The 12,546-nt window shown below is 34.7% G+C and overlaps 1 protein-coding gene across 3 annotated transcripts in view; it reads right to left on the bottom strand.

Moving 5' to 3' along the window:
* Positions 1-5,764: 5,764 nt before the first annotated feature.
* Positions 5,765-12,546, bottom strand: part of LOC135222662 (dysbindin protein homolog) — a 38,608-nt gene continuing 31,826 nt past the window's right edge. For all 3 annotated transcript variants that reach the window (XM_064260805.1, XM_064260807.1, XM_064260806.1), the window contains exon 7: positions 5,765-8,684. In XM_064260805.1, coding sequence (XP_064116875.1) covers positions 8,581-8,684 — 104 coding nt within the window. In that variant the 3' untranslated portion in view covers positions 5,765-8,580. The remainder of the gene's footprint in view (positions 8,685-12,546) is intronic.

Raw genomic sequence — 12,546 nt, 5'->3', positions numbered from 1 at the left:
CTGGGATTACTATCACATTTTCCCGTTGCCAGATGCACAATGGATCGTTGGTCCTGTAAACTGATACCTTTTTTGATGATTGTATTTTTAAGAGATTCCCTTGTTGTTTTCATAGTGTCTTGTTTTAATGGTCAATTGTGAGCATGGGATTTGTTGTATGCTGTAAATTCTAAGGAAGATAAACATGAATTTTTTAAAAGTTAAGTTGATTAAACTTTTAAATAAAAACAGAGGGATAGTTTTGTAAAATAATTGTAAGAAAATGAAAAAAAAAAAAAAAAGCAACTGGCCATTTCCAAGTCCTTAAATCTTCCATGTGTTTTTTATTATCATGGAGGACTTTTATATATATATAAATGGAAAGATTTTATGGAGCAGATGGTTCAGTCTAACCTTAGTGAAAAACTGGTCTGTATTGTTAAGTGGCTGTCAATAAAGATTCTTAATAAATATTCAGGCCTTTTTTTTTTACATTCTCATTTTTATTACCTCAATATTTTTTTTATTGTTTAAATGGGTTAAATTTTTGCTGGAGTAACTTATTTTACTAAATGGAAGATTCCGTGAAGCAATATGAACTTGTGTAAACTAATGTGCTGACTCAAAGTATTATAGTCAATCTAGAACAAAGGGGGTTTTGCATCCTGATTACTTGGTATGGTTTGAAAAGCCAGTAACTCAAGATTTTAGGTGTAACTTGATAAGATTGAAAATGAAACCCACAAAATCACTGTGTATAACGTGTTTACTTAAGTATTTACATTTTATTTTACTCAACACTCGAGTACTTTCAGGCCAAGTATTTACATTTAATTTTACTCAACACTCAAGTACTTTCAGGCCCTATCTGTGGCCCATTTTCAAGAGATTTGTAGGTTGTCAGCCTGGGTCAAGGCCCAGCAGTCTTCTGGAACTTCTTGTTGAGCCATCATTTATATGATGGATGTTCTGGTTTCCTTGAGAGTTGCTAATCCCCTCTTGTCGCTCTGATATCCTGAGCTGTTGGTCAATGGGGTTAACCCTTGTAGTAAGTGAGTGGTCACCAAAAGTCTGTTGGGCAGAAAACCTAATCTCCAGGTCAGCAGGGTCAATCTTAGCTGCTTTTAATATTAAAGCTCGGCTTATGGGATCTTCTGAAGTAAAACCTTTGTGTCCTTCTATTACATTATTCTGGCGAGTGTTCCTTCTACTACCCTCCTGTGACTCATTTTATTGCTTTTGTATATAAACCTGTTTTTAAAGTCCATCCTATGGTCATTTTCCCAAGAATGCCTAGCTATAGCACTCCCTGAGAGTTATGCTGTACGTACTGCCCTTCTATGTACTTCGATTCTAGTCCTTATTCAACCACATATTTGTCTCCACAACTGCTGCAATCATCATCTGTATTACTGACTTCTTCCAATTTATTTTAACATACTTTGGTTTTTACGGTATTATCAAAGGTGTACACAAATTTATATTTACATCATTTCATTTTAGAAGTGATTTGTTTCATTGTAGGCATAAAAGGGAGGGCAACTATTTTCTTGTTTTCTTTATTCTATGTACTCAACATTTGCTCTGTAAAAAATCTTCCTAGCTTTGTTGAGTGCCCTTTTTCTGAACTATTCCGGGTATGCTAATGCATCAAAGTTTTTATCGATGTAATTTATTTCTTGCTCTATCTTACAAGGGTCACGTTCTCATTACCTTAAGAAATAAACCTGTTATAACCCCTATTTTTATATCATGACTGTGAAAAGAGAAGAAATGAATAATGAGTTTGTGTGTAGGGGCTTTGTATATGTGCTGAATTCATATCCTGTTTCTTTTCTTTTTATGAGTATGTCTAAAAACGGCAGTTTATTATTTTTACTCTTCGTAGAAAGAAAAGAAACTGATATGAATTCAGCACATTGAAAGCCCACACACACAAACTCATATACAGGCAGTCCCCGGGTTACGACGGGGGTTCTGTTCTTAAGACGCGTCGTAACCCGAAAATAGTCGTAAGCCGGAACGACGTTGCAAAAATGTCTTAAACTAATAAAAAGTTATAAAAACCTTACTTGTAATCCTTTGGTTACACTACATGTTGTTTCCTGTAGTTTTATGTACAACCTGGAGTTATTTTCATAAAATGCTGGTTCTTGAAGGTAAAAACTATTGTAATCCTCTGGTGACACTACATTCTTGAAGTTTTATGTACAACCTGGAGTGATTTTGCCAAATCTTGAGGGCTACAAGAACAGTTGATTACTATTTATTATCATATAGACTAATTAAAGTAAACGTATCTTTAAATAGGCTTATATTATTAGTATCAACAAAACATTTACTGGCATGAGTCAGAGGCCGTTCAACCTGTTAAGCGTCACCCACGTAATAATACGTTTACAGCAAACTACTCTAGCGCCTTGAACGGGATATTACGTTCAAGACTTTAACTGTGCTTGTCAAGCCGTCAGCCCCGTAATAATACGTTTACTCGTATAGAAAGTGTAGGAACATCATTTGGTAACACTCTCAGCACACGGGAAACTGATTTCCAGCCTGGCAACTCTTTCCTGGTGGTCGCTTATGCTAGAAAACTGCCTGTCCCTGCTGGTTTTCTTTCACTACGCTTCGGGCGTTTATCGAGATAAATAGGTTTTCGCGTCTTTCACAATGAATGTCCCAAAGAGGAGGCGTATTTCTTCAGGTGAGATCAATCAAATACTAGATGAGGAGTCTGATATTGATAACCTATTTGATGATGAGAGCTCTAGTTCTGAATCCTCCAGTGATGAGGATACAAACTATTCTTCCAATAGCGGGAGTGAAGATGACTTTTCTTTGCCGAGTGACTGGACTCCGAGAGAGAGAGAGAGAGAGAGATATCCCTTTACTTTTGTTGCTGATCCCAGCGTGAAATTTACAGTTGAGGATAAAGAGAATTGATTAGAATATTTTGATGATGAAATCATTGATTACCTCGTGAAAGAAACAAACAGATTTGCAAATCAGTTTCTAGATGAGAATGTAGAACATTTGTCTCCACAACCACGAGTACATAGATAGATGGTTTGACACTGTGAAGTAGGATTTTGTGTAGCCCGTTGCTTTAGAGATTGGCATACAAAAGAATGATAATACATGTATGTAAATATTTTTCATTCAGTATTATGAAGTCTTTTGAAATAAAATAATTGTAGTATTAATTTTTTTTACTCCAACATTTAATAATTTCCTGCACTTAACTACAGTATGAATAATAAGCATAAAAATCAATATTATCTTTGAAAAACTATCATCAGTGCTATGATCGCTGATTACAAAGAAAGCGTGACGGTACGTTAGCAGCGAGCTCATCCGGGGCGGACGCTTAACAGGTTAATGAAACGAACACTTCTCTGTCCTATCTGTTCAGAAAATAAACGTTACGTCAATCCCCAAGACCATTGGCAAATTATCTCATTTGCTAAGATGCCTCTCTCTCTCTCTCTGATCAAATTACGTACTGGATAATGTCTCTCTTTGGATACTTGGAATTTGCGTTGTAATCTAACCAGAAACTTAATTTATTATTATTACTGGAAACAAGCAATGAATTTGCGCTTTTGGACTGTTATAAACTTTGCGCATCGCAAGCTAGTATTCATTCGCTCGGAAACTAGTTCCGCATATGAGGCGTCACTAATAAAATTATAAAAATACGACATAAAAAGTATCGAAAATCATCATAACCTCAAAATTTTTGTTGTAATCCAACCAGAAACTTATTTTTATTAATATACTGTGCTAAACTATAAAGAATTTTTATCATAGTATGCGTTTTTTAAAAGCGTCGTTAACTCGGAGCGTTGGAAGACGCCTCTCTCTCTCTCTCTCTCTCTCTCACTGATCAAATTACTGGATAATGTCTCTCTTTGGATACTTGGAATTTGCGTTGTAATCTAACCAGAAACTTAATTTTGTTATATTATTACTGGAAACAAGCGATGACTTTTTCATTTTTTGCACTTTTGGACTGTTATAAACTTTGCGCATCCAAGCTAGTATTCATTCGCTCGGAAACTAGTTCCGCATATGAGGCGTCACTAAAAAACATCGAAAAATACGACATAAAAAAAAGTGTCGAAAATCATCATAACCTCAAAATTTTTGTTGTAATCTAACCAGAAACTTATTTTTATTAATATACTGTGCTAAACTATAAAGGATTTTTATCATAGTATGCTTTTTTTAAAAACGTCGTTAACTCGGGGCGTCGGAAGTGTCGGCGTCGTAACGTCGGAACAAACGTCGTAACCCAGGGCGGATTTTTCAATGAATATTTAAGAAAAAGCGTCGTAAGCCTGAGCCGTCGTAACCCGGGGACTGCCTGTATTCATTTCTCGAGTGTTGAGTAAAATAAAATGAGGCAGTCCCCGGGTTATAATGAGGGTTCCGTTCTCGAGACGCGTCGTAAGCTGGAATATTGTGAAAAATCCTAAGAAATCCTTACTTTTAATGCTTTGCGTGCATTAAAAATTATGTAAACTGCATTCTTATTGCATTTTTCATAAAAAAAAACCTTTAAATATTGATTATTTTGCATTTTTGGTGTCATATTTCTTCTGCGAGATCAGGGTTGTGGGCGCCATAACCCAGAAACGTGTCGCAATCCTGGAAATAATTTCTGATGAATATCATTGAAAAGCGCCTTAACCTCAGAACGTCGTAAGCCAAACCCGTCGTAACCCAGGGACTGCCTGTACTTATAAGTAAACACGTTATACACTAGCGATTTTGTGGGTTTCTTTTTCGATCTTAACTGAGAAGTTTTTGTTTGATTGATAAGATTACTGTTGAGAAGCATACATGTAAAACGGTTTCCTCTTTCTCAAAAAGTTGTCATCTTCTGGAAATGTTTGCGAATGTTTCATGACAAGACACAAGGCCTCCTTGTCTGGAGTAGTTATGTTCTCCAGTGTGGTCTTGAGTTGCCATCTCTCATTGCAAACACTTGTTGACTTGTGGCATAATATACAAAGGGTTTGTATGTTGCATAAAATCTATATGACGACAACCATCCTCTGAGCTCACTCTACCTGATCTATGCAGGCTGTTGCTACAAATAATCTTCTAGCATTGGGGTTAATTACTATTTGCAATGAGCTTTATGTTGGCTACAACTGGGATAGTTTGGCTAATGCTGTTGTAGTTCTTTCTAGTCTCCATATGTTTAGGCAAGGGGCAAAATTATCATGCTTTCTGCTGGATCTCCTGAATTTAGGTATATAATTTTATTTTCTATAACCTCATTTAGTTAAAATTTTCCCTTGAGTGTCTTAGCAGGCTGATATTTTTAAGGAGCCCTTGGGTTTACAAGTCTGTGACTGTCCATAAGTTTTTCAGCCGAAGAGTTTTTTTTTAAATTAGGTAGTATTTCAAAGTGCTTTTTGGAATGTGTATACTGTATATTTCAAATAGAAAAAAAATTAATCACATTTTGTCATACAGTTATTTTATAAAATATAACAAAAGATAGTATTACAAACTTAAAAAAAAAATTGCATACCAATCCCTAGAATGCATTCACTATCACATTCAAACCTAATTTAACATTCCTTTCATATTGAAAGGTGAAAGAAGGCAGTCTTGACAAACTTTTACGGAACCGTTAACATCACAAAGATTATCCATCCACAAACTAGCACAAAGATTGAGATTTCTGTTGGACTGGAAATAACTTTGTTCAATTGCTACAAAACAAAAACAACAGCTACTTGTAAAAAATTGAATAGCCTAAACAAAGATGTAATACACGCAAATGCCAATGGATACGGGATCGAACTTTAAAAATTATAAAGTACGTATGCCAATTACAAAAAGCTTACACTACAACTCCGTACAGATAAAATAAGACACCAGCTGGTTACTTTTGACATTACACTTTTCTCACAAAATGTAACCTTTTCCCTGCTCGTCATACAGGATTTTTTAAATTCATAGTATGAATTCTGAAAGAAAATATTAGTCATTCCAAAAGTACTCAATCTGATTAACTAAAGTAACGAGTAAGACTGCTGAATTCCTGAATGCCAAATTTGTAACTACATACTCCTTTCCTTCTGTACTTAATTTACAGTATCCAGCAAAAATGTTTACAAATTATCAGTACAACCATTACAGCTAATTACATCATGCAAAATTAAATACCAAACATAAGCACATTGGCTGCCTCACCAAGCAGTGTTCTTATACTCAGGATGACAGAGCAAAAGTTTTATAAGAGTGATATTTAAATTATTTAGCAGTGCCTTTATCACTTTAATTACCTCTCAAATCTGATATCAATGAAGATGTAAATTACTGCCACAGGATAGGAAAAATATTAGTTTAACCAGACATCTGAGCCTAACAAAGGCTCTTCTCAAGCTGGTTACTACATCTTAATGAGATTCACCAAGTTTATTATGTAGAGTATATTATGGTTATGTGATTAAATAAACCAAACTTATAAGATCTGCAAAAAATAGACAAGTGAATGCAAATTTGTGCTCATATTAACCTTCAAATGCCAGCAAATGAATGGCTGCTTAAATGAAAAATGTTAAAATTTTTAAAATATCAAAATAAGAGTTGGGTAATGACTGGCCATCATGACTAGCATTTGATAATGTGATCACGTTAACATTCTCAATCAGCAGTAACAGCATTGGACTACACCAAAATACAATTACAGTACTTTATTCTCGCCAACTACAATGTAACAATACAGCTCCATTAGCTGTTGAGTAATAAATTTCCTGTCCACACAAGTTCAGGTAATGAACAAACTACTTGGTCAACTCTCATTAAAAAATTTTATGCTTTCTCAAAAATCATGTATAGCAAAGCAAATTAAGGATGTGTAAATCATTAAGGATTATTTAAATGCCTCCTCTGACAACGTACAGTCTAAAGAATAATTCTATCTTAGAAGAAATTGTTTCCCTAGAGAACTGTTTCCTGGATTAAGTAACAATACAGTGGGGTGAGAGTTTGACTAACCTGTTTCTGAAAACTTCAAATCACAGCAATTGTTACTAATACTAAATGGATAATCAGGAGCACTGACTAGTTAAAAATATAATGACTAGCTAACCAGTGCATGGACTAGTGTGAAAATGGATAAATTAAACAAAATAATACAAAACAATTCTACAAGAAGCTGAATACCAATCAATTATTGATGTGGATTCCTTAAAGAATAACACTTCCAGAAGAGTAACCCTTTTACATATCTGTACAAATAAAATAATGTGGCAAAGGCATTAAAACCAAAGAATTTGAAACAACAAAAACTCAGAGTAACTCAAGAGACTGATTCATGTCTTAGCCCTAGAGATCACAATACATTTAATTTACTTACCCATCCACTCTCTGGGTAATGCTACATGAAAATAAAATAACTGGAATGTAAATTAACTATTTCACATTTCTGTATCTTGCAATACATTACTAAGTTAGAATTTAAAAATACAGTGGACTTGAAACACGCATGTCTGTTGCATACAGATATAATCCCTATGGACTATAACATGTAGTGAGTGGTTGGTGGCTACTTGCAAATTCCTCAACTTTACATCTTTACTAAATCTTTACATCTTTACTAAATCTTTTCATCAAGAATATTCTATTTACCCATTGTTAAAACTTTTCACCCATTAACAATCACTAACTTTTCCATCCTTTTCGCCCAATACACTATTACTTAGTTGTCTGACCATTACTAAACCTTTTAAATAAGTACCGAGACTACTATCATTGCTAAGCTTTCCTACAATCGTATATTATTTTTTACCATTACTATATTATATTTATTCATCTGACGCTACGTAATTTCATCTAATGTTTGTAAACAGTTACTAAATAATTAAAATCAATACAAACCAACGTACCCATTATTATACTACGTATTACGTATTAAATTCTTCAACTATCGGCTATTTAACACTTTGTACTTTCTGGAAATTTTAATGAAAATTTATTTTAAATGCTTATAGCCACCTAATAGTACATGATCATTTTGCATAATTTGCAAGTCAACTGTACAAAGGTGCAGCAATAGAAAGCCTTATAAAACAGGCAATATCATTATTCATAAATTATCCAACAATGGTATTAAACAAAACTGAGGTAGGAAATTTTTTACTTTAAATACATTTATAAATTCAAATTAATCAACTTACATGATGAAAGGTTCTTTAAATAACTTATCAAAATATTAATAACCCTCTGGTTCCTTTAACTTTATTATTTATAAGAAAAATATTCACCTAAAAACTACTAGAGCATTATACAGTATGTACTGTACTCAGAAAAATTTGTGCTATTACACCAAACACAACTTGCTTACTCCAATGGCACATGAAAACAGAAGAGATTATGAAAAAATGCACACACTTCAGTTTAAATAGTTTGATCATTCTTAAAATAGAATTTTTTTTAATAAAGAGAGAACTATATACTGATTTACAATTTTTCTCATAAATTCAAAATGAGAGAATACTGTATTAACTTGGTAGAATGAATCCATATATATATATATAAGGTTGGCTTTATTCAGCACTTCACTTGAATAAAAGAGCTTCACGCAGGATCATTCAAGAAACTGTCCAATTCACTTGTATCCTGATCTAAGTCAACGTCTTCTAGTTTCAAATCAATGTCATCAGCTGGCGTTGATATTCTTCCTGTAATAAAGGTGAAATGATGGTGACTCATTACTCAAACTAAACTGAAAAAATATTCAGGTAACAAAAAATACACTCAGTTTTAATAATTCAAAGTTTGTTATATACACTCATTAATCATATTGCCTTATTTCCACAGACTAAGACCATTCCAGATTGATGGGCCTCTACTGACTATGCCCAGACTTGGTACAACATACACTTTTCTGCGAGACCAGAGGAAACTAACATCACTGCTCTTTCTGGGAACACCTGTGCGAACTTGCCTCATTGGCAGTCTATCATTTTCAGCATTCATTCTTTTTTTTTTATTCACCTTTGTGTGTTCAATTTTTAGGTAACTGTGTAATTTTGCCATTTCTTGTGTACCTGAAGCATCATTTTTATTTGCTTTATATTTCCTTACTATGTACTTTGTTGTTTTAATGCTGTTGTCTAGCATTTAATAATTTCTAGTTTTCCCTTTCAGGCTGGGAGATACATAATTTTGTATGATGCAATTTCTCATAACTTATTAATTTTTTTTTTACTATTGCTTTAACATTATTTCTGAGGTCTCAGTTTTATAGATTTTAAAGACTAAGCTTTTATATAACCAATAACCTATTACCTTTAGTTCCCTGTTAATTTTTTTTAAAGATAACAGATTTTTGTACATAGTAATATATAACCTGTAAGACTTCTTTATACAGTAATACCCTGAACTTACACAAAGTAAGACACTACCCCAATCCCTGAACCAGCCATTAAATATGAAGGGGCAGAACCACTTGACAAAATAATATTTACAGATGTTAAAAACAAAAGAGGAAAACCAAACAAGTTCAACCAAGGGCATTCTGGGTATTATATACCCCGTGACCTGGTATACCTAGATGCCAATAGTTCCTGGATCTCACAAGTTTATTTTTAATTCTACCGGTGTCCAGCTTGGCGCTAGTATTATCCTAATGTTACGACCAAAGGTTTGTTTCGTATATGAACAAATTAAAATTCATCCAAGAGAAATTAAAGAGTTACAAGAGGAGATATTTCCTCACCTATATAAACTCTACAGAAAAATGGCAGAACAAAAAAGGCACCTAAAGGATGGAAACAAGGTAATGTGCCCCCACTTTACAAAAAAGGTCCAAAAGAAGAGCCAGGAAATTACAGACCAATCTGTCTAATGTCAGTCCCTTGTAAGTTTTTTGAGTCCATAATTGCAGATCAAATTGTTGATCACACTGATAGAAACTACCTATTGTTAAAGTCAACATGGCTTCAGACAAAACAGATCCTGACTATCAAAGCTCTTGGAGTTTTTCCATAACATGCTTGGTATTTACGACAGTAGTAGAGCAATAGATATACTCTTAGATTTCCAAAAGGCCTTCGACAAAGTTCCACACAAGAAACTAATGACAAAAGTTACAGCTTTAGGAATTGTAAAAGAATTTGCAGAATGGATCGAAGAGTGGCTAAATAATATAAAACAGTCTCATAATAAACAGTGAAGAATCAGAATGGGGAGATGTGACAAGCAGAGTTCCTCAGGGTTCTGTCTTTGGCCCGCTCTTGTTTTTAGTTAAGCTAATGACACTGATGTAGGAGTAACTAGCAGGATAACCAAATTTGCAGATGACACCAAACTAGGAGTAAATGCAGCACAGACCCAGAGACAGTAGAAAGTTTAAGAAATTATCTAAAGAAAATACAGTGGTCAAAAAGATGGCAAATGCCTTTTAATGTGGATAAGTGTAAAGTGTTAAATATAAGAACAAACAACCATCATGCCAACTACATGCTACTTGGGAATGGAATAAATAGTGTAGAGCAAGAAGAGGACCTTGGAGTCATTATTACCAAGGACTTAAAATCCACAAAACAGTGCATTAAAGCTGAAAAGAAGGCACAAAAACTAGTGGGATACATGGCGGCAGCTCAAATAAACAAGGAAATGGTGTTGCAGTTCTACAATCAATAGTTAGACCTCTGAATATGCAATACAGTTTTAGTCAACACTAAGAAAGGACATAATTAGATTAGAAGGGGTACAAGCAAGAGCCACAAAGTTAATTCCATCAATCAGGCAAATAGGTTACCAAAGATGACTAGAGCCTGAACATGTATGGCTTAGAAACACGACGATTGCGAGGACAACTAATAGAAACATTCAAAATACTATAAGGCATAACCAAAGTAGAGTAACCTATTTACGTTAAACAAAAACCAGACAAGTAACAATGGATTTAAACTAAAACTGAAGAGATACAGCACATCTTAATATAGTATGTGAAACGTGGAATAAACTGCCACCAGAAGTTGTAAACAGCGACAGTGTGGAAAAGATTAAATGAAAGCTAGACAAAATCATTAGGACAATGAATGAACAGTAAAACCTGCTCCAAAAGATAAGTGAGCACAGGATGTCTCCTTGGATGGACTAATGAGTCTTTGAGATATCTTAATCCTAGTAACTCCTAGTAACAGTGTTATTGACTGTATGTATATATATATCTAATGGTAAAATGTTTAAGATGACTAGGACTAGATGACTAGGAAATTATATTAATAATATCATTTCAATGATTAATACAGTAACAGGATATTTGATGCAGTTATAAGCATTTTTAGAGGGTGGTACTATGTATTTGCAGATTCTAGCTAATAGAGGGGGAGGGGGTCTAGTACGCATCCCTGTGAGTATGGGGATTCACTGTACCTGGTAAGTTACATATATATGAAAATGTGATATTCAAGCACTAAGAACAAACATTTTATTGAAAAATATTTCATGTGATGTCCAAGGGATGTGACTTGCTCAGCCATCACGATTCTTCATGCAATATAAGTGACTGAAGACACTGAAATTATATCTAGACATTTTCAAGACAATGAATTGGGCAATATCCCAACAAAGATAACCATATTCTTCACTCTGTTCACAACAACACAGCAGATGACTACAAGGTCTACTACTGCCACAAATATGATATTTTAATGATAAAATAAGGTTTCACATATACTTACCAAGCAATTACATTAGCTGTACGCTTTCTTACCTGGCAGTCGAAAATTCAAATTCGTGGCGGCGGTAGCAGCGCTGCCATTGTTTGTGTAGGTGATACAGATCCCGCCCACTTTCGGGAATACCTGGTACTGCTGAGCTTAAGACTTCAATTCGTTGAGCTGCAACGTCCATCTGTGGGGAGGGAGGGCTCTGATTATGTAATTGTTTGGTAAGTATATGTGAAACCTTATTTTATCATTAAAATATCATTTTCACATAAGTGACTTACCAAACAATTACATTAGCAGACTCCACATTACCCGGAAGGTGGGTATATGGACAGCTTTATGAACAAAAAAAAAAGTCATGTGCTCACATTATATATAATGTCTGCAGTACCTTACCTTGTGAGAGGGCAGCTACAGGTAGATACTACTGCCTCTGGTCGGCGCTCTCATCACATGTAGGAGACGTGGCAGTAAAGGCCAGGGTCGTCCCTACTAATGGTGGGATTTTTGCAATTATGGAAGTGCACCGATGATTGACAAAAACAACAATAATTTGCCCTTGCCCTGGGCGAAAAGACCAGATAAAAACCACACAAAACATCACCTACACTAAAAACCATATGGTACCCTTAACCAGATATAAGAACTGGTGGGTACTTCAGGTACATGTACCCCCAGGCTTCCCACAAACTCAAAAAACCTCAAATTCAGGGCGAGGAGATAGTAGAGGGAAAAAACCGGGTCCCCCTATGCTTCCTCTCCAAACACCATTCCCGCTACTGACAACGGTCCCAATCTAAAACAGTTTTCGTAAGTAGTTTCTACCTCCTTCAAATAGTGCGATGCAAACACCGATTTCGAC

This window comes from Macrobrachium nipponense, chromosome 8, assembly GCF_015104395.2.
Source record: "Macrobrachium nipponense isolate FS-2020 chromosome 8, ASM1510439v2, whole genome shotgun sequence".
Taxonomy (NCBI): Eukaryota; Metazoa; Arthropoda; class Malacostraca; order Decapoda; family Palaemonidae; genus Macrobrachium; species Macrobrachium nipponense.
This window is presented reverse-complemented; position numbering and strand designations above follow the sequence as displayed.